The sequence below is a fragment of the Notechis scutatus genome, chromosome 3 (genome assembly GCF_049901735.1).
Source record: "Notechis scutatus isolate UNSWTSFEM ecotype Mainland chromosome 3, rNotScu1.2, whole genome shotgun sequence".
Lineage (NCBI taxonomy): Eukaryota > Metazoa > Chordata > Lepidosauria > Squamata > Elapidae > Notechis > Notechis scutatus.
Genome location: NC_142011.1, coordinates 73,619,125 through 73,647,056, shown reverse-complemented (window position 1 = coordinate 73,647,056; position 27,932 = coordinate 73,619,125). Strand labels below are relative to the sequence as shown.

Genomic DNA, 27,932 nt, shown 5'->3' with positions numbered 1-27,932 from the left:
GTTTTAAATATGATTTTACATTGAGTAAGCCGCCTCGAGTTGCCATGGAAGAATAGGCGGCAATATAAATAAATAAATAAATAAATAAATAAATAAATAAATAAATAATAAGAAAGCAGTAATATTTACAGTAGTAATTTATGGGAATAGGCTGTTTGGTGGCCAATTTTTCTGCATAAGAGCAGGTGGGTGTACTTGGAACTAAAACAGGTCATCAGATTTTCCTGCAATGTCCTCGAATTGAGCTACTTCAAGTGTAGTTTTGAAAATTACAGACAATGGAGCTTATCTGAATCTAGATCATCCATATAACACCAGTTTTGGAACACCTACATCAGAGCTTTTCAACAGCACTCATATAGGTAGTTCTGGATTGATAATCATTCATCTAACAGCTGTTCAAATTTACAACATTGCTAAACAAAGTGACTTATGACTTGTCCTTGCACTTACAAACATCACAGTATCCCCTTGGTCATATGGGTGCTTGGCAATCAGCATGCATTTACAAAGGTTGCAGCCTCCCAAGATTATGTAATCACCATGTGCAACTTCCCAGCTACCAAGCAAAATCAGTGGGGGAACCCATGTGATTAATGACCATGTGATTCAGTCAACCACTGCAGTGATTCACTTAACAACCATGGCAAAAAAAAGTTATAATATCAGGTATGACTCGTTTAACTACTGCCTTGCTTAGCAACATAAATTCTGGCCCCAGTAGTGTTCGTAAGTCAAGGACTGCCTGTTCTAAGGAATTATAGGACCGAACTACAGCATAGTATCTCTTATGGTTTAGGCAGGCAGCAAAGTTTATATTGTTGTGTTGAAATTTTAATGACATTTGATGATGTTTTCTGATTCCCTTGGATATAATTTTTACCTTTTTAAAGTGTATGCTGGGTTTTGCTTTGCTTTATTAATACTTTTTTTCCTGAATTATTATTATTTATTTATTTAATCCATCTAGTACAGGGGTGTCAAACTCAAGGCCCGTGGGATGCTTAGATCTGGCCCATGGCCCACCCTGGAAACAGCGAGCAGCTGGCCTGTGGCTGTGTGCGGCTCTCCTGAGCTCTGTTTTTACTGGCAGAGGGTCGCAGGAGGTTGTCGCAGCCAGAAATTGAGCTTGGGAGCCCATTTTTGCTGGCAGAACACTCAGGCCACCAAAGGTGCCCCCGACAAGCATGATGTTGAGCTAGCCATGCCTACCCTGGCCATACCCAACGCATCACCCCAAGGTCAAACCCAACCCTGTTGCAGCCCTCAATTAAATCGAGTTTGACACCCCTGAATTAGTAAGTAATAGCAACAATGTTTTTATGTAATAGTCAACATTCATTTGGCAGATTGGGATAACTTTGATAGTTGCCTGTTAGGCGGAGATTGTAGCACCATGAAAGTGACCAAAAAAACAACACTAAAACCAGACATTATTCCAGGGAGGTCACCATAATGTTTACACACTCTTTATGTATTTGTATACACATTGTAATATTCACCGTAAATTCTCCATATGCCTTTCCAGCAGTAATAATTTGATGCTGTGAAAAGAACTGTATCATTACGGTATATTATGGTGTTTAGAATTATTCTTATAAATAACTCAAAGCTGGGAACATACCTACTACTCCTTTCTTTTCCTATTTTCCCCACAATTCTGAGAAGTGGGTTTGCTGAGAAACAATGACTGGCTTGGTCACCCGCTGGCTTTCATGCCTAAGGTGGTGGGTTTCAATTTTTTTTACCAGCCAGTTCTGTAGGCATGGCTTGGTGGGCGTGCTTTGCGCGTGCACAGAGGGTTTCCTACTAACTTTCTCCTGCAATCCTGAACTCTCCCTATGTCTTCAACAGCTGACACGCAGCAATCTGCTGTGCCACGCAAAGCAGCTGAGCTTCAAAACCAGGAAATAAAGGTCAGTATAGAGCTGGGGCAGGCAGGAGGGCCCAGCAGCTGATCATTGGAGCGAACCAGTTCGCACACAGATGATCCTTAGAGTTACTGGTTCAGCCAAACTGATAGAATACCACCACTGCTAAGGTAGCACTAGAACTCACAGTCTTCCAGTTTCGAGTCTGGTACCTTAACCACTAGACCAAACTGGTTTGGGGGTGCTTTTTTTTTTGTCAAAGTGCTGATGATGCTCTGGCTTCACATAACTACTCCTCCACATTGTCGTCACCTTCCTTTATCATAGGGTATCAAATATGTTATGCAGTTCTATACAAAATGCTTTTTGATATTGTTGTGATCAAACTAAATTGAGTTGGAATCAAATTGGTGGATGGCAATGTGATGCAAATTTCAATTTTAGTTTTATTTTTTTTTAACAAAGCAGAAGGGTCTCATGTCCTACTTCTAGGCCAACAGACATTACATGGCTGAAACTATTTGCTCACAGCAGCATTTGTAATACATGGCTGAGAACTATTTGCTCACAGCAGCATCTGTAATGAACCTTGGTAATATCAAAATGATGACACAGAAATGATATTGTAATCACACAAATGCTGCAATTGTGTGTGTGCGTGTGTGTGTGTATAAAATGATGTTTGATGCAATAATATAAGTTGTGGCATTTGTGTGATGATGTCATCAGACTCATGTCATTATTTGCTTCCTTATAACAGTGGTGGAATTCAATTTTTTTACTACCGGATCTGTGGGTGTGGCTTGGTGGGTGTGGCAGGGGAAGGATACTGTAAAATTTCCAGTCAGAGGTGGTATTTGCTGGTTCTCTGAACTACTCAAAATTTCTGCTACCAGTTCTCCAGAACTGGTCAGAACCTGCTGAATACCACCTCTGCCTTATATACCTCCTGAGACACCCTGCCTATACATACTGTATATTCTGCTACACTATCCCTATTTTCATCCTGAATCATCCCGTTCATGTAATATTTTTATTTTTTATTTATTTATTTGATTTGCCAATTGTTTACAAGATAATAAGTATAAGTGTATACATAGTTGTGAATACATGAAATGGGTACATATAAGAAAAATAAAAGAAGAATAAGAGAAACAATAGGACAATATGAGTGTAGAATAAGAAGAATAAGAGAAACAATAGGACAATATGAGTGTAAGTTGTAGGAAATGGCAATATGCAATACCACAGTATATTAATGAACACATATAAACATATTTATCAGCATGCAGATTTGATTTCTCTTTGTAATAAGATGTGAATGTGGAAAGAATAATTAATTCTGGGTTAACTGTAGTTCCATTTGGTTGGGCTTAGTTTTTGTATAAAATACAAGTAGAAATACTAAGCATATTAATTATGCACTGGATGGATTTCATCTCATTATTTCATCCAGATCTGCCAACATGCCAGAGCTGCAGCTGTTACTAAATTTATGATAGCATAAGGTTCTTACACAGTGAATGATTTTATCCCCAGGTAGCACACCACTGAATACACGAGATGAGGAAAATTAAATAATCCCAGAAATTAACTAGAGTTTAATGAACATGCAGTAGGCCAGGATTTAAGATTAAGAGATGGTCACAATGAAATAAAAAGTAGTTTAAATTAATGGATTGTTTCAGTAAAACTTTCCTGTTAATAATAAAAATGCCACTGTGGTTTAGAAAGCACTTTATCTTAACTGTAAGAATATCATATATAAACAGAAATATAAGTTATGCTGTGACATTACATCTTTGTTGATATATGAATACTAAATATGAATGATCTCCTAGTCAACCTTGGCTCTAGCTAGCAACCAAATAAATTGCTTCTTGCATTTCTTAATTCAGAAAGAACACATGCCAAATTTTATGTGTTTGCAGCCTTCATACTTGATATAACATACCTGAATACATTATGTTTAGATATTGTATGTGCCTTCTGTCTGTGTATTTCTGAATATATAAAGATAGAAAAAGAACCATCTTTTAAGAAAAACTACTAGGTCTGTAGTCCTAAACTCATTTATCTGGATCTAAGTCCCATTAAACTGAGTGAGGCTTCGTTCTGAGTAAATGTGCACAGGATTGTCCTCTGAATGTCAAGCTGACATTCAAATGAAGAAAGGATATATTTCTCAGACAAAGAAAGATTATTTCAGATACTTGGGATACAGCATATAGAGTGACCTCATATGTATGCAGGCTGACCTGAATTTGTTTCTCCTTACTATGTAATTAAATCTTGAAAATATGAAGTAATATGCAATATATGTCATAATCTAAGAACAAAAATATAACATCTTAATATAGAACCAAGGGTTTTTGAATTTGAAGCCTTTAATATAAATGATCTTAAATAATCTTAAAGTTGGGTAGTTTGATTAGTTAATCTGCATATAACAACATAAAGCTGGAGAAGAAAATGAAAAATGTAATTTTTCCATTTCTAATCATTATCAATTGGTAGAACAGTTCATCACACTACACATCCATTTAGATCTTGATCTATACAGTTCAGTTCTATCTAGGTATGAAATAGGTAACACTGCATATCAATAACAATGATTTACAGCAGACTATAAAGTTATCCAATCCCCCAGTATCTGGACGTCACATTTACTACCAATTGGAAAAGAGCATTCATACATACAGATACACACACATATGTGTATATATAAGCTTAAAAGATAGTGACAAATTACTTGCTTTTATGAGAGTAATAAGGACAGCTCTTTAAAATCTAAAATTTAGATAAACATTTTTTCCTCTCTTCCTTTTAAAGGGAATAACAGGAACTGACTATTAGACTGTGTTTAAAACAAACCCTTTTCACCAATGAAATTTCATTTGCATATGACCTACGTTTTCATTCTTCCTACTGATTTCATGAAAAGGTTTCTATCAGGTATATATGTTTTTACTTTTTACTACAAAAAATATTTGGTTTACGACATGTTTATGAAATACAGATAGTGCTCAATGTATGCACACAACTGAGCCCCAAAATTTTGTGGCTAAGGGAGAAATTTGTTAAATGAGTATTGTCCCATTTTATGACTTTTCTCACCAGATTCATGAAGTGAATCATTGCAGTTCTTAAATTAGTCTCACAGTTGTTAAGTGACCCTGGTTTCCCCATTGACTTTGCTTGTCAGAAGGTCGCAAAAGGGGATCACATGACTCTAAGATACTGCAACCATCATAAATGTCAGTCCGTTGTCAAGCATACAAATGTAAATCGCATTTACATTGCAGCATGCAGATGCTGTAATGGTCATAAGTGTGGAAAATGGTCACAAGTCTCCTTTTTCAGTGCCGTTGTAACTTCGAACAGCCACTCAATGAACTGTTGTAAATTAAGGACTACCTCTACTGGAAAAGAATATATTGGAGCATTTATAAGGCAACGATTAAAGAGACACACAATAAGTGATATGTGTGACATTATAAAGTGTGTATTACTATAAGATTTCGGATTGGTTCACAGAAAAAAATATTAGGAGGGCCACATGAGTCCTCCAGGAGAACGTAGGTCCAAAGCCCATCTGGATTAGTCCAGGAAGGAATTCAGGAGAGTTCAGAATTAATGTAAAACACATTTCCAAATGATAATAACTTTCTAGTTACTACAGCAGCCTTTGATTCACCCTCAGAGGTTATAACTCAGTGTGTAATCATAAGAGAGAGACCACAGCACTTTCACAACAGCACTTGTTTACAGCTGTAAACAAAAATACAATATGTGAAGCTGAGCAATAGATTGTTTTGGCAGAAATGTTTATCTTTTCTGACTGATCAGGCTTTAGATCAAGCTGAGAAGGAAGAAAGAGTGTTACAAATCCATTTATATATTACCATCTGTGCTACAAACTGAACTTGTGGAAACATTTTGCTTATGATTTTAGAAGCCTGCGGCAAGTTCTCATCTATCATCTTTCTGTTATCTATTTCACCTACACTGTACTTGTATCACAGATAAATTAACAATCTCCACAGTATATTTTCTGACTGAAAAACGAAGTTTTACTGATAAATGTAGCAGAGTAATAGGATAACTGTGTTGGGAATATATGCTCACTATAGTTTATAGGTTGTTGTGAAGGCAAGTGCTTGTATGAGCTGGCACCTTCCTGCAGCCAGGCAGAGTTTCCCAATGGCCATTGCTGGTGGGTTTTCTATTTGTTTTCTGGTTGTGATGTCATCTGCTCGTAACTTCCACCCTCTGTTAGAGGCCTTCTAGTTAGAGCAGAGATGTTGGCAGATGAGACAAGAATCCAAAAATGGCAGTTGGCAAGCTGTGAAGGCCTGACAAAGCCAGAGAAAGGAGCTACATGTGCAATCAACTGCATCCATGATATACCCATAAACTATAGTGAGCATATCATCTGAATTGGTCCAATGTGTAATTAGTGGCCCATCCACACTGTTGTTTCTGCTCTCTACTTCTTCAAAAACAATTAGAAGTTGACATAACAGAGTGTTCTCTTTAATAGGCCAATCAGAGTGTGCTAAAAAGGGGCATTCAGTCAGTGGTTTATACACTTCAAACATGTCCTGATCTGGTTGGCTCAAACACCCTTGGTCACTTGATCATGGTAAGACTGAGTCAGAGACAGCTTTTTCCTATCCAAGCCTATACAGCCTCCAGGCACTCATAGATATTTTGTGTAATATGTATCTTAGCAGAAAATGATATTAAAACATTTAGACATTAGACATTTATAGATAGCATTTCCGTTTAGAACACAACAATTATTTTTAATTATTTTTGTTTTAGAAATTTACATTTCTAAATTTATGTTATAGAAATTTTTAAAATATTTCTAAATACTTTTCTTGAAACAAATTCACAATAATATTCAGCAGCACAGAACCACCCCTAAATGAAAGGTAAATCTATTTAATCAGTAGGAAATCTGCTCAAATGCAAAGGGGTACTTTCAGATCAACATCGAAATGGTAGATATTGGATAATTGAATCCCCACTATGTGATACAGTACATGTTTTAAAGGGACAGGGCTTCCAGCACTCAGTCACACCTATCATTTTGATGTTGTTGACCATCACTGTGAACAACTCATTTCACATCTATCTTGTTTTTAATTCTAATTATAACTACAATATATACATGTAAGTAGGCATACCTCATGATGACCAGCTATTGTAGCAATATGAAGAGCGGTAAGTGCTCCATAACCAACTTGTTGAACATCAGCTCCACTGTGCAGTAAAGCTGTTAAAAGTTCTGCTTTGTCCTGAAATTTGGAAAAGTAAATAAGTATTTTATCAAAACATCATGGGAAGTGTAGTGGTAGACCACATGTTTTGTAGAAGAAAGCTCCAAGCATCTCAGGTAGATCTGAAAAAGGAACTCTTAAGAAAACCTGGAAAACTACAGCTGTTGGGTATAGTTTGCTGTTTTCCAAACAAGTATATTGTTACTAGACTTTTCTACCCTGGCTGAAGATCATGAGAGCTGGAGTCACAAACATTTCAGAGAACAGATTGGCAAATAAAAAAGTATGCTGAGCTAGATAGATCAATAATGTGTTATTGTCTTAGGTGCCATATTTATGTTATTACACTAATGAAAATTGCCCTTGATTAAAGTTTGTTATGGAATGATAACTGAAAAATATATCCTCCAGGAAACCTGAGAATCAAGCTCTTTTGAAATCAGATACAGTTAATTAAGGTAATCCTGTTTACCTTGTAAGCTGCTAAATGCAGAGCTGTAAATCCATTTCTTGTCAGCCTAGAGGGACGCAGCCCTTTTAGCATAAGAGTCCGAACATGTGTTTTATGTCCTGTGAAATAAATATTGGTCACAGAAGTAACTTAAATATATCAGATACAAGCAGATAGAAGTGCCTATTCTTCAGATTAGTAATGTATTTAAATTTAGAAGTCTAATGAAATTACTTGGATACTTCCCTTATTATGCCATATTGGAAAAAAAGCTATATATTTGGGATAAATTCAATTGTGCCTTTTGACTAGGAAAATGATATATTCCAATACAAGAGATTGTCTATACCTCCTGTACCAGTAGCTCTTATAAACTGACTCTTCTGATAAGCTATGGAGGATTGTCATTCAGAGCAGATTCTGAATGCATATAAGGGTAGAATACCCAAGTTGTTGAAAAAGATCATAGCATTTACAAAACATTCTGTCATACATCATTGGATGAGATGTTACCTACTGATATTATAAAATCTGTAACCTATTATTTCTTTATTATATTACGGCAGGGGTGTCAAACTCAAGGTCTGCAGGCTGGATCTGGCCTGCAGGGTGCTTAGATCTGGCCTGCAGGGCCAGTCTGGGAATAGCAAAGGACCGCCCTGCGGTGCCTCTGCTAGCAAAAATGGGGCATGGACGAGACGGGTGTGCTCCCCACAACCGCTTTTGGCCTCTGGAGTCCTCCAGGAGGCCTTCCAGACCCAAAACGGGGCCTCCGGAGTGGCCCAGGAGGCTGTCCTTGTCTCAGAAGGTTATAAAAGGGAGAAAGAGTAAAATATTTTATCTTTCAGGCTTGCAGGATTCTGCTACTATAGCCTATGCCAACAATTTTGTAGTTCTAATCTTCCTATGGAGTCAGTTTCTTGATCTGGTATCTCTCTTATAAGGAGATCAAATAGATCAAGTAAGTATTAAAAAAACAAAATCACAGAAATGTACACCTCCCTAGTTTTTCTAAACCAGGCCTGTGGAAGCGGGGTCCCAAGTCATGCCCACTATGGCCTCATCCACCATGGCCATGCCCCTACCTGCCCTTCAAGGTCAAAACCAATCCTAATGTGGTCCTCAATGAAATTGAGTTTGATACCCCTGAATTACGATAACAACCCATTTTTACATTAGCTGAAAACTATGGTTGCTTCTTCTCCATGGCTCTGTTATTTTGTTCCTGTTTTAATTTGTATCTGAGTTTAAGGCGTATAGCTCCCAAAAATGACTTTTCTAAATATCATCATCATCTGTATTTCTATTTTGTTGAAGCAATTTTGCTATTGTCACCTGATCACTGTATGATTAAATCAGATTAGTGTTGAAAATTAACAAATGGTAATAGTTTTAATGTGATTTATTAAAATCAAATAAAATAATTACCATAGCAACAAGGATGATACTGGCTGAAATACTTACCATTGCAAATACAACACAGATGTAAAAGAGATAGCCCATTTTCTGTGCGGTAATTTAAATTTACTTTGCTGAAAGCTTCATCAGAGCTGAAGGAAAAAAAGATTTCATAAATAAGTCTAGTTGTCATATGTTGGTGTGTTTTCATGTATTGTGAAAATTCTAAAAGAGGAGAAAATATATCATGATTTCATAAGATATGTGAGATAACATTTTGATTATTCATGGAGGCGTTTTACACCCGAGTTTATTGCATAGCATTAAGATTTTGGGATAGTTTCCTATTTAAGTACTAAATGGATCCAATCCTAGTAGTCTTTTCAAGATCAAACAACCTTAGGTGTGTGTGCTGCTACCTACTATGACACTGTCAAAGTAATGTGAGCTAAATTCAGTTTGTTCACTTCTGCTTGCTAATACATAAACCTCATTCTGAAAATTCTAGAAATCCATCACATTCCATTTTCTCCAACTTTCTCTTCAAATCTTTCAAGCAGTAGTATAAAAGAATGATGAATTCTGAGATTTATATATCCTGTCACTCTCTTGGCCTCAGAAAATGACTGCTTTTTTTTTTTTTTTTAACAGGAAAACAAAAGCTCAATGTGAGAAAGCTGGTATAGTCAGGAGGAAAGTTGGCCTAATGCCAACCCTCCTGAATCTGAGGAAACTTCAAGAAAGACCATGGCTCAATTTACACATGTTATACAGATGAAGCTCCATGCAAGATCCACTCAGATGGGCAATATTAATGGAATATTAGGTGAAAAACCAACATTTGAAGGGGCACAGATTGTCTTCCCTTAGTTTATTTTTTGCATATAATTTTTGGCATACCCAAAATTATTTCTTTTTATATATACAGGTGAAACTCGAAAAATTAGAATATCATGCAAATGTTCATTTATTTCAGTAATGCAACTTAAAAGGTGAACCTAACATATGAGATAGACTCATTACATGCAAAGCAAGGTAGTTCAAGCCGTGATTTGTCATGATTGTGATGATTATGGCTTACAGCTCATGAAAATCCCAAATCCACAATCTCAGAAAATTAGAATATTACATGCAATCAATAAAACAAGGATTGTACATAGAACAATATCAGACCTCTGAAAAGTATAAGCATGCATATGTACTCAGTACTTGGTTTGGGCCCCTTTTACAGCAATTACTGCCTCAATGCAGCGTGGCATGGAAGCTATCAGTCTGTGGCACTGCTGAGGTGTTATGGAAGACCAGGATGCTTCAATAGCAGCCTTCAGCTCTGCATTGTTCGGTCTCATGTCTCTCATCTTTCTCTTGGCAATGCCCCATAGACTCTCTATGGGGTTCAGGTCAGGTGAGTTTGCTGGCCAAACAAGCACAGTAATCCCATGGTCACTGAACCAGGTTTTGGTGCTTTTGGCAGTGTGGGCAGGTGCCAAGTCCTGCTGGAAAATGAAGTTAGCATCCCCATAAAGCTCATCTGTGGAAGAAAGCATGCAGTGGTGGAATTCAAATTTTTTTACTACCAGCTCAGTGGGCGTGGCTTATTTGGTGGGCATGGCTTGTGGTCATGTGACTGGGTGGGTGTGGCTTAGTGGTCATGTGACTGGGTGGTCATGCTTGGTGGTCATGTCATTGGGTGGGCATGGCTTGGTGGTCATGTGACTGGGTGGGCATGGCCAACTCAATGTCACTCACATCAAGGGGTGCCTCACCTGGCCCCTCCCCTCCCAGCCATTTCTCTGAAATGGTATAGGGTTCACCTCAAGCTCCCTTCTAAGTATTATTCTGACACCTTTCCCAGGATTTCTACTCAGAGTTTGGCATCCTCAGTTTTCTTGCCTGAGCTGGGGGTTGGACTAGAAGACCTCCAAGGTCCCTTTCAACTCTTGTTAAACACATGTGTATTTTATGCTCTGGACTATTGACATTGAATGCATGTAAACCCTGAAAATATGTGGTAGCCCTGGGCAAAAGAAAGGCAGAAAAATCACTCTAGGTGTAGGGACGGTGTAAAATATTAACACTTGATAAATAATGGAACAATAAAAAATAATAGCACAGAGTTTTATCTCTCTCTCACTTCCTATTTTTTTCTTTCTTTCTCTACCTTCCTCTTCCTTTCTTTAATTCTCTTTCTTTCTTTCTTTCTTTCTTTCTTTCTTTCTTTCTTTCTTTCTTTCTTTCTTTCTCTCTCTCTCTCTCTCTCTCTCTCTCTCTCTCTCTCTCTCTCTCTCTCTCTCTCTCTCTCATACACACACACACACACAGAGAGAGAGAGAGCATTTAACAGACAAGCATTTTGGAAGCAGCTCCTTTAAATTTCTCCAAGGCTTGAGTGGATTCCCCCACCCCCTCTGTCAGACCGCACTCCTTCTCACTCCAGCACTTTAACTCACAAGGGGAAAACGATACTTGCAGCGTCCATGGGGAATCCTTGGAGAAGTTTTTAAAAGACCTGCTTCCAAAATGCATTTCTTTTACGTTGCAAAAGTGCTCCAAGGCTTGATTCACCCCCACCCCCTCTATCAGACTGCACTCTTTCTCACTCCAGACACTTTAACTCACATGGGGAAAGTGATACTTGCAGCGTCCATGCCTTTCTTCCTTTTCCCCGGGGAGAAAGAGGACATGGGGAACAGAAAGCTAGGAGAGCGATCGCAAGTGAGCGACCGGGCGACTGGGTTGGGGGCGTGGCCAGCCAGGGATTGCCACCGGTTCGGCGACCCATGCCAAATAACCACTACCAGTTCACCCGAATCTCATCCCTGCTCTAATCAGATAGAATTGAACAAGAAAAATTACAATAAGAGTTTCCACATTCCTGTTTAATTATATCCATTTTGTTTTTAATGTCTTTTTTTTGTGGGGACTGTTTTCTGTGTTTTATAGTCCAACTGGTCATTAATTATTCCATTAAAATCACCCAACATACAGATATTAACATAGTCCAAATCAATTATTTTTGTATGCAATTTCCTATAAAATTCTTCTTGTCTACTATCATTTGGGGCATAAATTGCAATTAAAAGTTTTTTAACATTGTTATCCATTATCTCCACCATCAAAATCCTTCCATCATCATCTGTATAAATTAATTCTGCCAAAATTGTTTCTTTAATATATAATGCCACACCTCTTTTTTTCGATTGTGCCAGCAATGTAAATAATTTCACTAATTTTCCTTGTTTTAGTATATATGCATGTTGCTTTTTAATATGTACTTCTTGTAAGCAGATTATATCAAATTTTAATTTATCTAATTTGTGAAATACTTCCCTTCTTTTAATAGCCAAATTAAATCCATTTATGTTAATCGTAATCAATTTTATTTCATCCATGTTAAGCTTTATAAGAGGGTTTTATTGCTCTAGTAGATCTCAATTCTCGTTGTTCTCTGGGTTCACCACCTACTGCACCTTTTTCTTTTTCTTTTTCAATTACTGCTATACACTCCTCTTCAAATTCAATTAGTGACTCTTCCTTTCTTTCTTCTTCCTACTTTTCTCTAAAGTATTCTAAGTAGAATAGCTCAGCTTTTCCAACTGTGTCAATTCTGTGTCTTTGTTCCTGCCAAGTGAACAAAAGGCCTTCTGGCATCAACCATCTGTAGTTTACTCCTCTTTTAAGTAGCTCTTTAGTCAAGAATAAATATTCTCTTCTCATCTCTCTTACTCTTCTTGGTATCTGTTTCAGCACCACAATTTCTTTATTTTTATATTTTAGTGTTTTCTCTCTCGCCACTTGGAGTATCTGTGTCTTAATAATCTTCTTAGTAAATCTGATGTGAACTTCTCTTGGTAGTCTATTCCTCATTGCATATCTTGTGTAGACACGAAACACTTCATCCATTCCATCTGTCATCTTTTCTTTAGTTATTTCCAGTGCTTCTGCCAATATTTCTGCCATTATTTCAGCGAGGTTTTCACCTTTCCCTTCTTCTATATTTTGAAATCTTAAGTAAAATTCTGATGTGTCTAGTTCCCATCCTAATGATTCACCCCTGCCCTTCTCAATATCACTCAAATGAATATCAATATCTCCAAGTTTCTTATCTCTTTGTATATCTTCTTCAATTTTTTTGAATCTGTCTTCATACTTCATCATCATCTGTTGAATATTTTCCACTTTTTCATCTGTCTTCTCAATTTTTTGCTCAATTTTCTGTATTCCTTGCATGATCATCTGTAATGTCACTTTTTTCTCTTTCTCTTTTTCCTGTTGTAATATTGTCTGTATAGATCATTGTCCTCCAGATGGTGAGGGGGTTGGTATCAAAGAAGCTGGGGCTGTTGTCTTTCTACTCATCTTGTAATGCTTATCTGTAAAGAAAGAGAGAGAGAGAGAGAGAGAGGAAAAAAAAGAGGAAACAGGAAAAAGAAAAAACCCCCGAAGGCAAACAGTTGCCACTCCAAAGGAAAAAAGGAAAAAGAAACTCTTCAGGCACTTGTATACCTTAATCCAGTTATTTGCAAGGGTAGATGTAAAAAATCAAAAAGGAAAAAAGAAAAATATTCTATATGTTCCTCTTAATAAACAAAAAGAAAACCAAAATAAAAGGTTTACATTCTAGTTCCTGGTTTAAAAAGTTAAGATCCAATTAAAGAGAAAAAGAGAGCACCACTAGTGGGGGGGGGGGGTAGAAAGGGAGGCAAAAGGTAAAAAGCAATTCTAATATAAAACAAGCCTCTGCCGCCAAATATCCAAGGCTCTTTGATAAATCAGCTCAGAGTTTTTCAAGGTCACTTCAATCTTCTTTCTTTCAACGTCAACTCCAGACTCCAGCTATCTGTTCAGAAATGAGCACCTGAATAAACAAACTGCCATGCTCATTTCTATCTTTTCCAATACACAGCTCAGAGTCCTTGATTGTAACACAAATTAGTGAAAGGAAAAAGAAACAATGTATCCAAGCCTCTGGACGGCAGTGCTACTTACTTTCCTTCACTTTCACTTCCCCCTCCTCAATCTACAACCAGGAACTAAAAGAAAAAAAAGAAGTAAAATCTCTCCCCCCCCCCTTTTTTTTTAAAGGGAGAAAAATAAATCTTAAATCAAGCAGAAGAGTCTTAATCAAAAAAGAATTTTCAAAAGGATTGTTAAAAAAGAGAAAGAAATACAAACAGAAATAAAAAGATTAAAAAGTACCAGTCCAGCTTAAAGTAAAACAGCTTTGCCAAGTTCAAAATTCCAATAAAAAAGGGGAAAAAAGAACAAAACTTTCACTTTGACAATTAATCATGCCGCTTAAACTCTTTCCTCTCCACTTTTAGTCCACTTTCATTTTTTCAGGGTGTTCTCTCCAAGAAATAATAAGTAAAAGTTCATCTCACCAAGCTGACACACTTTCTTCCAATCTGTTCCATTCCGGAGCTGTCCCAGCTTCAGCAGCTTGGAAGGCTGCCTCTCCGCCTCTGGCAAAAAGGGCTTTCCCTGGATCAACCAGGGACTTTGTGATGTCCCTGGGATCAACAGGACATGCCCTTGTCAATCACCATCTCTACAGGATGGTTTAGGTCCATGGGGACCGACCAGCAGCTGAGATATCGACGGTGATCTTGGAGAATCAAGATCACCCATCCCAACTGCCGTGACGCCAGCTCCACCCTCCCCAAATGATCAATAAAATGGGACTAATGGAAAAAGAGGAATTAACACAAAAAATTAAAAGTGTGAAACAGAATTTCTTTGAAGATGCAAATACACCAGGCAGATGGCTAGCTTATAAACCGAGAAAGGAAAGAGAAACAAGAAGAATTAGCCAATTGATAAATAAAGAAGGACAGGTTTGTTATGGAAATGAGGAGAAGAAAAAAATTATACAAGATTACTATGGAAAACTATACTTTCAAGAGAATATTCAAGAAGAAAAAATCAAGCAATATCTTCAGAAAGCGAACTTACTTCAGATGCCCAAAATTATTGAAACAATGTTAGAAGGAAGTATAATAATGATGGAACTAACAGAAGCCTTAAAAAACAGAATGCTGGAAAGCTCCAGGTCCAGATGGGTTGCCAGCGGAATTCTATAAGACTTTTCAGGAAATATTGAATTTTCACCTTCTAGAAGTTATGAATGAAGTTATGTTAAAGAAAAGAATACCAAAAACATGGTCAGAAGTGTACATTACACTTATACTGAAGGAAGGTACAGACCTGCAGCAAGTTAAAAATTATAGACCTATATCTTTATTGAACTCAGACTATAAAATCTTTGCTTCAATTTTGGCAGAAAGACTAAAAAGATACTTAAATAATTTTATTCATACTGATCAAAATGGATTTCTGCCAAAGAGAAATCAAAGACAATGTGAGAATCATTTTGGATACTCTGGAATATTATGAAGCACACCCTGAAAAGCAAATGGCCTTGATGTTCTAGATGCTCAAAAAGCCTTTGACAATGTGAGTTGGCGATTTATTTTACTGCAAGTGATACAAATGGGCTTTGGTAAGAAATTTATCCAAGCCATTGAAACAATATATCATGAACAAACTGCAAAGGTGATGGTGAATGGAGAATTAACAGAATCCATAGATATAAGAAAAGGGACAAGGCAAGGCTGTCCATTGTCGCCTCTGCTGTTTGTGTTAACATTGGAAGTGTTGAACAGGAATATCAGAGAAGAAAAAGAAATAAAAGGAATGAAAATTAAAAAGGACATCTATTAGAATTTAAATTGGAGGAGGAGCAAGTTAAAGAAACAATGATTGCTTGGGGAAAATTTTTTGGATATGGGATTGATTTGGAAAAATGGCAAAAATTGTGGTCTCAAAATTATAAAATGACAATGTCAATTGCATATAAAGAAAATTTGTATAAGATGTTTTACAGGTGGCACTTACCCCCGATGAGACTTGCGAGAATGTTTAAGAATAAATCAGATAAATGCTGGAAATGTCATCAGATACCTGGTTCATATTACCATATGTGGTGGACATGTTCAGACTCAAAGAAATACTGGATTAAAATCCACACATGGTTGGAAAAAATGATAAAACAACATATAGACTTTAAACCAGAGATCTTTTTATTGGGAGTCATACTGGACATATACAATAAAGAACTGAAATATTTGATTGTAAATGTTTTAACAGCGGCTAGAATTGTATTTGCGAAGAACTGGAAAAATGACAAAATACCTATGCAGGAGGAAGTTATCAAAAAATTATGGACTGTGCTGAAATGAGTAAACTGAAATTTGAAATTAGAGAACAAGAAGATAAGCAATTTTATATGATATGGGATTTGTTTTATCAATGGTTGGATAAAAAGGCATGGTAATACGGGAGTTTCGGTTTGTCGGCTTCGCGAGCGGTAGGGATTCGCGAAGCGCGCGATCCCTGCCGCGCTAGCCGTTTTGGGGCTCCGACCCGGACGGGTGCGGAGCAAGGCTGCCCTGCAGGGGTAGCTGAAGGTAAGGGGATCCGGAGGAAGGGTTTGGGGTGTTGCAGACCCCTCCTGGCCGGCAGAACCCCTGTTACCAGGACGTGCAGCGGCGGTCCGCAATGGCCGCCACAAAGAAGTTGACAGCCGGGCAAGTATGCGCAGGAGGAAGAAGAGAAAGTTATTGAAAGTGAAAGTTCTTCTTGGTCGACCCAGGGCTTTGAGATTTATCTAATTTAATTCCTGGAAAAGATGGTTTTCTGATGATTTCTTCCACAAGAGAAAAAAAGCGGCTATTTTGAGGTGCTGAAGGGAAGTTTACTCTCCTCCCGACGGAATTAAGCCGGAAGGGAGAGGATAAAGAAAATATATAAATTTGGATCTTGTTGGAGGAGATGCCTTGAAGACTTGAGGACAGAAATACAATCTTAATAAGGCTTTAAAATATAGACTTGGATTCTTTTTTTATTTGTTTGATACCACCCCTGGAAGAGGAAGGGGAATTTTGGCTTGCTTGGATTTATTGAGGATTGTGGATTTTGGGATTGTTTTGCCTTTCTCTCGGAATATTTGGTTGGTGTAAGAAGAAAGAGGAATAAAGAAAAGAAAAGATTTATTTATAATGGCTTTCCTTTTTGAAGACCTGAGGGATGAATATGAGCAAACAAAAGCAGCCTGCAAAGATGGCATGGAAAAAGCTTTTCTATTTCTAGAAATGGCGCTGGTCAATTACCAACAGACAATGGAACAGATGGAAACGGAAGAAGAACAACAAGGAAGAGATGAAGACGCCATCTTCATTGAATCCCAAAACTTATTTAAGGAAGAAGGAAGGAAGAGAGCAAGGAAAATGAAGGACTTAAGATCTAAAAAACATTTGAGAAAGAGAAAATATGATGCAAAGTAAATATAATGATAACAAACAAGAGAAAAAGGAACACAACAGAGAAGGGATCCCAGCAAGGCAGAGGTTAGAAGAAGAAGGGGGGTAGGAAGATTTGGTGGGGGAAGAAAGAAAGGGAAAGGCGGAGAAAAGCCTCAAAGCTTTAAAATTGGATGGGAGAAGAGGGATTTTTTTAGAGACAAAGGATGAAATATAATTTTCTGTAAGAAAGATTCTGCTAAGGTACAGAAGATGGTATTGTAACATTTATATTTGAAATAGTAAATTAGAATGGTTTAAGATTTAATAAGAAATTAAAATGTTGAAGTTTTTAATAATGATTGATTTTAAAATGTAATAAAATATTGAAGGAAAGGAGGATACAATGTATTTAAACATTTTTGGTGGATAGAATGTACCAAGCAGAACCAAATTGGGTATTTGTTATGCTGAATGTTAATTTTACTAACTTAGGGGAGGATAGAAAGGCATCATACTCTGATTAGTGATTTCAGGAGAAATTTTTTTATTATAAGAAGAGATAGAGGATAAATGAATGGGCAAAAGATACAAATTTAATGATTTAATTAAGATGGATTAAATAAGATAGAAATGTGAAGAGTGATATGTGCTATTATTTTAGCCCATGCAAAGAGAGGTAACTGGGGCCAAGGTACTTTACTAAAAGATTTTTTTTATGTTTGTTTGTGTTCGTTTGTGTTTTATGAGAATATTGGGGAAATTATTGTAGAAAGACAGGGAAAGATTTAATATGTAATGATTTGTTTGTTGTTGAAACTTTTAATAAAACTTGTTTTTTTTTTAAAAAAAAAGGCATGGTAATATAATAGACTAGATAATTTTGTGATAGAAATCTAATAGATTGATATAAACATAATATAGATATATATAACCACTGATTGAAAGTATAACATAAATTTTAAGATAAAACTTGGAACATCTCGTATAAAACGATGGAATAAATAGTTTAGTCATGGATGATTAATAACTGATAAATATATAAACATATGTTAATTTGACAATGTGAAGACTGATATAAATTGTGAGTAAATAACTACAAAAGATACGTAACCAATTGACACACTGTATGTATATAAAATGGAAGCGGATTTTATGTTTTTATGTTTTTATATGTGTATGTTTGTGTTTAAAAATAAAAAACTTTATTTAAAAAAAAGAGTTTCCACATTCCTCTTAGGGAAGGCTAGAGCAACGGTCAGCAACTGGTAGTCCGTGGACCACTGGTGGTCCATGAGAAAATTTTGTTGGTCCACAGGAAAATTATTTGCATTTTTTATATTGCACTAAGTACTATTTATCTTTTTTTAAAAAAATTCCTATTAGTGGTCCAAAGGATTTTAAATTATGAAATTAGTGGTCCTTGAGGTCCAAAAGGTTGGAGATCCCTGGGCTAGAGGACAGATGAGAGGATGTGATCCAAGTATTAGTCATGTGGATCTATTTTTGGCTAAGTATTGTGTAGCATCACAGAAGCAGAGAATGCTACTATAGGCTGCTACCCCTTGCTCAGCACAGGAATCCATTTTAAAGTAGACCCAGCCTTTATCTGAACATATTCAATGTAGGGAAATCCACTACCTTTCTCAATAAATGATTTCACTGTCAATGGCTGTTATTGTTAGGAAGGCTTCTAATATTTAATACAATGCTCCCTTTTTGTAAAAACATTCTTTGTCTTAGGATCTGGAAATAGAGGGACCAGGTCTTAACCCACATCCTTTCAAGTATTTGAAGATTCCTATCATATCCTGTGCTCCCTGCATTTTTTAAAAGTTAAAACTTCATTTCTAGTTTTCTCATTGGCCTGTTTTGAACTTATCCCAGTTTCTCCTAATCCTTCTTAAAATGTTTTTGCTGAGACAGGACATAGTACTTGATGCAGAGACCATCCAGAGCAGAATAAAGGGAACACTTTTTTCCCCCAGTGGTTTGGAAAATATGATTCTTCATCAAGCTTCTTTTGTTGTGGGGTTTGTTTGGCAGGCTATTTCTTCCCATATCTTTTTCATAAGCACTTTTAATCAAGCTGGCTCAGGACTGGAAAGCAGAATCCAGCCTTGGCTTTTCACTAGCTTGATTTCTTTCTTTATTTGATTTTTATCCTGCCTTTATTAGTTTATAACTCAAGTCGGCAAAGGTATCTAATGCCCCTTCTTTCTCCTGTTTCACAACAACAACCCTGTGAAGTAATTTGGGCAGAGAGAGTGACTGGCCCAAAGTCACACAGATTTTCATGCCTAAGGCAGGAAAAATCTCTCCACTCCTGTTCAATGTTTATATGAAGCCACTGGGTGAGATCATCTGTCACCATGGACTGAGGTATCACCAATATGCTGATGATACTCAGCTGTATGTCTTGGCCCGGGGTGAGTAAAGTGTTGCTGTGTCCTCCCTCTCACATTGCCTGGAGGCTCTTAAGGATGGATGGGGAGCAATGGGTTGAAACTAAAGTCTTGCAAGACTGAGTAGCTCTGGGCTTGTGGTTCATTAGTTCAGAGAGAATTACCACCTTTGGTCTTGGGTGGGGTGGCGCTACCCCAAACAGACCCTGTGTGTAATCTAGGGGCTTTCCTGGACTCACAACTCCCACTCAAAGAGCAGGTGGCAGTCATGGCCAGGAGGGTCTTTGCACAACTGTGGATTGTGCACCAGTTATGCCCTTTCCTGGACCAATGGTCTCTACTCACAGTCACTCATGCCCTAATCACTTCCTGTCTTGATTATTGCAATGCGCTCTATATGGGGTTGCCCTTGAAGGGCATCTGGAAGTTCCAGTTGGTGCAAAATGCAGCGGCCCTCATGGTTTTGTGCAGACCCTGATGTGCACATGTTTCACCTCTCCTGCAGAAGCTGCATTAGTTGCCAATTTGCTTCTGGGTGCAATTCAAGGTCCTGGTTGTCACCTTTAAAGCTCTTCATGGCTTGGGACCAGGTTACCTGAGGGACTGTCTGTTGCCGGTCACATCTACCTGATCCATCAGAGCGGGAAGGCAGGGAATACTGCGGGTCCCATCCCTGAGGGAGATACACCTGGTGGGACCCAGATGAAGAGCCTTCTCCATGGTGGCTCCCTCTCTCTGGAACATCATTCCCCAGAGATTAGAATGGCCCCCTTTCTAATACTCTTCCAGAAGGCACTGAAAACCTGGTTTTGCTAGTGGCCCTGGGGAACCCAGAACAGGATGGACACCATCAAATGGCTCGTGTGATCTGCTGTTGTTGGGGCGAGGGGTGGGCATTGGGGGTTGATTTTTTTCAGAATTTGTTCCTATTGTACTTTATTAATTTATTTGATTCTTTTTGTTAGTTTTTTTTATTTTTTATTTTATTTTAAATATTATTTTACACTCCTTAAGCCATTTTGAGTTGCCATGGGTGAATAGGCAGCAATATAAATTCAATAAGTAAGTAAGTAAGTAAGTAAGTAAGTAAGTAAGTAAGTAAGTAAGTAAGTAAGTTAGTTAGTTAGTTAGTTAGTTAGTTAGTTAGTTAAGTTATAAGTAAATAAATAGAACTCACTGGCTCCTAGTTTCTAGGCTAGCACCTTAAACGCTAGACTGGCTCTCTAAATGATAATGTCATAATCAAAGCCCAACCAATGCCTTTCTCTGTTGCAGATATATTAGCAAAGGAATGCTTTCGCTTCCAGTGCCAGGAATCCTGACCTACACTTTTCCCAGGGAAGAAAAGCAATGTGCAGAGGAAATGCTAGATCCTGAGAGACACCTTTACCCAGGGGTGGTATTCAGAGGAAATTTTGAGTAGTTTGGAGAACTGGCAAATACCACCTCTGACAAATACCACCTCTGGCAAATACCACCTCTGACTGGCCCCACCCCCATCTATTCTCTGCCTCCCAAGTCCCAGCTGATCATCTGGGTCTTCTTTTGTTGCCCTGAACAGGAGAATGGAGCTGGAAAGCAGGTTAGTGGGATGGGAAGGGAATGGGCTTTTTCAGTAATCTTCCCGCAGAAGTGGAGAGGGAATGGAGATTTTGCAGTATCCTTTCCCTGCCATGCCCACCAAGCCATGCCCACCAAGCCACACCACGCCTACCAAAGTGTTTTGAATCCCACCACTGCCTTTGCCCAGTCTGCAACTTTTCCCAAGGATGGGCTTCCTTACTTTTTACCTTGTGACGTGCTTCTTTTCTTCCTTCTGTGTAGCTAACCCATTTTCCTGCTTGACTGCCTTAAAACTTTAATAAAGTTTAATAAAATTTTCAAGGTAAACAAGGAACAAGGAATTCTTTAAAAAAAATCATAACATTATTTTGCGTCTTGCTTATGAAAAAGATGATTCTTTTTTAAAAAGATTTTGTTATCTGGAAACATCTGTTGACATTTCATTGTAATTTTCTGAAGCATAATGATTCCATTATATGGGTATAATTAAAAGAATTTCATTTTAAACAGTATCTATCTTTAAGAAAGAAATGCTATTTTCTCCATTTTTCCCTCACTTTCTATACAATTGCACTACACAACAATGGTGGCAATTTCTACAGCCGCTGAATATTAGGTATGCTTTAAAAAATTCTAAGCCCAATTTATTTTTTTAAATTTTCTTCTACTGCTATTGAATTGGTACATTTTAATACAGTGTAAAGATTTCATGGTGCTCCCCAAAGAATATACTTATATGGATGAAGTGAATAATTAAAAGGAAAGCATTATTAGTAATGCGCTTCTAATATTATGATCTTCATCTAGGATGTACAGATATGTGATCTTATAAAAACTCTACAGCATTAGAATCTGTTACACACAGGTTTCAGCAAAAATGCAGGATAGCTAAAATGTTACAGAATTGGCAGTTTAATGATTCATTAACTCTAGTCATCTACGGTGGTGGGATTCAAAAAATCTTATTACTGGTTCTGTGGGTATGGCTTGGTGGGCATGGCAGGGGCAGGATACTGTAAAATCTCCATTCCCACCCCATTCCTAGGGGAAGGATACTACAAAATCCCATTCCCTCCCCACCACGCTAACTTGCTTTCCCGCTCCTTTCTCCTGTGCAGGGCAACAAAAGAAGGCCCAGCCGATCAGCTGGGACTCAGGAGGCAGAGAATAGATGCAGGGGGGCAGTTAGAGGTGGTATTTGCTGGTTCTCTGAACTACTCAAAATTTCCGCTACCGGTTCTCCAAAACTGATCAGAACTTGCTGAATACCACTTCTGGTCATTTACCTCCTATTATGATTGTATGTTAGAGAAACAAAACATCATTCATTAATGAAATATAGTTAGAAAAACTAGCAACAAACTAAATATATGTTTACCAAACTTCACAAAGATCTTTAATTAGTAAATAAATACAAGCAGTATTTTTTATATTTAGAGCTGCTTTCATTTAACATTCTCTCCCATCCGTATTCTCTATTGATTTAGGAATACATTCTTATACAAAAAGAAACAATAATTAAAATAATGAGCATATATATTATTACAAGGCCAAGTTTCAAATTGTGTTTTGAAATTGGATTATAAAAATGCCATGAGTTTGCAACGTGCCCCAAATTATTTTGTAGTCGACAAATAAGTTGTGCAACAGTTTTGAACCGATTTTCTCTTTCTTCTTTTGCTTTTTTCTTACATATGAAAGAAAAACACAGTTGATTCAGCAATACATTTGTGTATGTGCATGTTAGATTTAATTTTTTCCCCTTAAGCATCTGATTGCTTTTCTGACTATTCAAGAGTGTAATCTTAAAACTGCATTGTAACTAGAAATGTAGAAAAATCTGTAATGAATGATTTTTGTTTGAGAGCCTTTTCCAGGACTAATTGGAAGGCCTACCCAGGCCTATTTGAGTAAGCCAAAACCACCACAGTGCAGTGATGCAAATTGTTTGGGTCTCGCATGTCAAAAATTCTGAAAATGCCTAACTTGACTCTGCTGGCATGTCACACTGCTAATCAGGGGTGGATTCTACCAGTTTGCACCTATTCGCTAGAACCGGTTGTTAACATTCTAAGCAGTTTGAAGAACTAGTTGTTAGAAGAAATTACTGGCCTGATGCAAAATTTAGAAGAACAAGGCATAAAGATGAATTGGTTTTCATATGCGCAAATACATTCAAGGTATCTTAAAGATTCTAAAATGGAAGGATTCTATGATAAATTGACTGATTTAGATAGGATTTTGACAGGTACTGATGAAAAAGTGATTAAAAAATTATATAATTATTTGTTGGAAATTAAATTAGAGGAAGAACAGGTTAAAGAAAAAATGATTGCTTGGGGGAAGAATTTTGGATATGGGATTGATTTAGAGAAATGGCAAAAATTGTGGTCTCAAAATTATAAAATGACAATGTCAACAGCATATAAAGAAAATTTGTATAAGATGTTTTACAGGTGGCATTTCCCCCGACAAGAATAGCAAGAATGTTCAAGAATAAATCTGAAAAGTGCTGGAAATGTCATCAGATACCTGGCTCATATTACCATATGTGGTGGACTTGTGAGGACGCTAGAAAATATTGGACTAGAATTCGTATATGGTTGGAAAAAATGACAAAGAAACATATAGATTTGAAACCAGAGATTTTTTTATTGGGAATCTTACCTGATACATATAATAAAAACTTAAAGTATTTGATTGTAAATGTATTAACAGCGGCTAGGATTGTATTTGCTAAAAATTGGAAGAATGAGAAAATACCATTAGAAGAAGAAGTTATTAAGAAAATATTGGAATGTGCTGAAATGAGTAGATTGACATTTGAAATTAGAGAACAAGAAGATAAACAATTTTATGAAGTTTGGGATCTTTTTTATCAATGGTTAGATAATACAATATAATAATAAAATATTTAGAAACCTAGGAAATAATGAATATACATTTTTTGGGGGGGAGTTGATAATATTTTTATAATATTTTATTAAGATAGACTTGGTATGATTTTATGATTTGTTAGAAAATAAATTAACTAAACTATAGTTATCTCGCTTAAGTATGAATTAGTAAAATTATAGTCAAATGATTGTTTAATAATGATATTAGGATATATAATTGTTGATTGATGACTTATTATGTAATATAATTATTATGATGACTATGAAATGGATGCACAAAAAGGAGTGGTAAACCAACCGATACACTGTCTGTAAATTTATGGATGATGATGTTTTTATGTTATGTTTTATGTTTTATGTGTTTTTTGTTTGTTGTTAAAATCAATAAAACTTTTACTTAAAAAAAAAAAAATCTGAAAATGCCTAACTTGACTCTGCTGGCATGTCACACTGCTAATCAGGGGTGGATTCTACCAGTTTGCACCTATTCGCTAGAACCGGTTGTTAACATTCTAAGCAGTTCGAAGAACTAGTTGTTAGAAGAAATTACTGGCCTAATCCTGTAAAGAAGGCAGGAAGGAAACATTCTGGTGTTGCTTACAGAAACTGCCTCTCCGTTAACCCTTTTTACATTCTTGGCAGGACTAGACTTCCTGTCTCAGGAACCTCTCTGGAGTTTTCTTTCCCCCTTTTGCTGGTATTTTGCTTGTGTGGAGTGACCATTTAAAGTTACAATGGCACTGAAAAAAGTGTCTTATGACCATTTTTCACACTTACGACTGTTGCAGCATCCCCACAGTCATGAGAGGCCAGGTGAGGGGATGCATGCCTAGATGTGAGTGATATTGAGTTGGCCACACCCAGCCAATAACATGACCATCAAGCCACACCCATCAACTAAGCCATGCCCAGAGAACCGGTTGTTAAAAAATTTGAATCCCACCCCTGCTGCTAATCCCCAAACCAAAGAGAAGCAATTCTCTATCTCCCCCCCACCCCTTTAAGATACTCTGAACAGTGGCAATATGTGAAGCACCTAGGGTGGGACTAAATAACAATAGCACTTACCACTTCACAGTGTTTTCCAGCCCTAAGTGGTTTACAGAGTCAGCTTATTGCCCCCAACAATCTGGGTCCTCATTTTACTGACCTGAGGTAGGAAACTATGGCAAATTTACGACTTATGGACTTCAATTCCCAGAATTCCTGAGCCAGCATGGACTAGTACCCAGATCCCCTCTCTGAGTGAGATGGGCAGCTAAGAAGTGTGAAATATAAATCAAAACATTACTTAAGGGGCATTGCTACTATAACAACCTGAAAAATCACCACAAGCAGAAAGAATATGCTGTGCTTCATAATGGTTGCTAGCTGAAATTTTAAAAACCCAGGTACTGGCAGCCATGTTAAATTACTCGGTGTTACTACATAGAGAGGCTATCCAGATCCATAAACATTCTGACAACTTTAACTGAAAGGAGGAGAATATGAAAATCAATAAAGCATGAATCCCAGCTTTACACCACATTAATTTTAATAGCCCTTAGCTAAGCAAAACGAATCTGCAGTAGCCTCCCTCACCAGAAAGAATACCTAGAACTTCCTCCCTTCCTTCTAATGAGGGATGGAGCCATATGATGGCATAGGATGACAATGGAATCCATGCATTTTGAGACAATTTGATATAAAAAGAGTAATGATAGAATTGCTCCAGTGGTGGGATTCAAATTTTTTTACTACCGGTTCTGTGGGTGTGGCTTGATGGGTGTGACAGGGGAAGGATACTGTAAAATCTCCAGTCAAAGATGGTATTTACTCAAAAATTCTGCTACTGGTTCTCCAGAACTAGTCAGAACCTGCTGAATACCACCTCTGAATTGCTCTGTGAAGGCTTTATGTTCTGCAAGGTGACTTAGAGTTCACTAATAAATAAAATAAAATTCAGGATAACATCTTCTCAGCACTTCCTACCTGGCAAGAGAAGGTCTGTGCCCCTGCCCTTAGATGTCATCCTTTATTGCTAAAGTTATAGCCTAGATTACTTTACTCATCCAGTTCTTTTGTGATGGCTACCTCATTCTTCATCTACATTCCCGCTGTGTACACAATGAAGTTGTGAAACATCCAGATTTTTATTCAGATTAAAGACTAACATTTGTTCTTGCTTCTGTTGGACTATGCTCTCATATCTTAAGAAAAGCTTAGCACACAAAAATGGGTTGGAAACAAATGAGATTGTTAAGCATGACAATTTTGGAGCCAATGTCACTATGACTAATATGCTAAAATGATTAGTTTGCCTGCATTTGCTAAATAGAAACTTTTCTTGTACATTGTTGTGCTATAAAACCCATATATTATAGTCACTTAAAAAAAAGTTATAGATTTTATTCTCCACTGCCTTTTTTCTAAAAAAATGTTGTTCAACTTGCATAGAAAATCTCATTTTTCATATATGTATGAATTTCTTATTTTTTTCAGACTTATCTTGATTAACACTTATTAAATATTTGCCCCCTCTGGCTATTACTTGAGTTTTCACAAAATAATCAACAGCATTGAAGGTTGAAGGTATATTTAAATGATTCCAGCTATTACTGGAAAAGTCTTTGGCAAATGGATTAGATGGAGTGAATTGATATTGTCAAAAGAAATTGTTATGATTCTGTTTTCATCATCATCGCCACCATTATCAACATATCACACCTTTGCATTGAACCCCAGGTTTTCAAAATTAGAATTACTATTAAAATTCTCAGAGCTTTCAGTCTGAAGAGAGTAACACAGAAATTTTAGTAATAAATAAAAAATATAAATGAATAATACTCAATTCGGCACTGATTTTTCTTTGTAATGAAAGCGACATGTTTTCTTTTATTTTGTTACATATTTATAAGCTAGTTATAGTAAAGTAGCTTCAGTCAGCTTTCATTCTTTAAATGAATATGCCCATGATGTGCCAATAATATAAAGTGCAGACAGTGAAGAAGACGACCTGATGGAAGTTCTTTTCACTTGAAAGGGAGGCAGCCTGTCAACCCTGAAGATGACGTAGCATTTAGCAATAGCATTTAGATTTATATACCACTTCACAGTGTTTTACAGCCCCTTCTAAGCAGTTTACAGGGTCAGCATATTGCTCCTCAACAATCTGGGTCCTCATCCTGCTTACAATCTTTGTGAACTGTTGCTTTCTGGCAGAAGATACAGAACAATTAAAACTTGGACCACACGTTTTCTAAACAGTTTTTATCCCAGAATTATAATTGCACTTAACAATGAACTTAAGGACCACCATCACTGAGTTATTGGACAGTATTACTTGGTCTGTTGTGTGAATGTTTGTGTGTTTTTATGAGGCGGGGAATTTTGGCAGGTGGGGGGGTGTTTGGGGATTGTCATATGTGTGTGCATGTTGGGTCTGGTCTCTGGGTGTTATGTGAATTTCATTGTATGTATTCTGTGTATATACGTACAATGACAATAAAGAATGCAATTCAATTCAATTTTACCCACCTTGGAAGGATGGAATGCTTAGTCAACCTTGAGCCTGGGGAGATTTGAACTGCCAAATTGCAGGCAGCTGACAGTAACCAGAAGTAGCGTGCAGTACTGCACTCGAACCACTGCGCCACCACGGCTCTTCATATATGCAGCCATATTTTATTTTAGCCTTTGTGTATTCTTTTCTTAGCTTTCTTTCTTTAGCTTTCTGCAAAGATTTTAATGGTACTTCAGGCTTGCCACACTCTAGCTGTT

At 37.1% G+C, this 27,932-nt stretch overlaps 1 protein-coding gene across 2 annotated transcripts in view; it reads right to left on the bottom strand.

Moving 5' to 3' along the window:
• The window catches only part of LOC113419771 (serine/threonine-protein kinase TNNI3K), a 263,727-nt gene that overhangs the window by 193,604 nt on the left and 42,191 nt on the right, over positions 1 to 27,932 (bottom strand). For both annotated transcript variants that reach the window (XM_087960477.1, XM_026679341.2), the window contains 3 exons: positions 9,075 to 9,160; positions 7,632 to 7,729; positions 7,067 to 7,177 (listed from right to left, as the gene is read on the bottom strand). In XM_087960477.1, the coding sequence (XP_087816603.1) occupies positions 7,067 to 7,177; positions 7,632 to 7,729; positions 9,075 to 9,160 (295 nt within the window). The remainder of the gene's footprint in view (positions 1 to 7,066; positions 7,178 to 7,631; positions 7,730 to 9,074; positions 9,161 to 27,932) is intronic.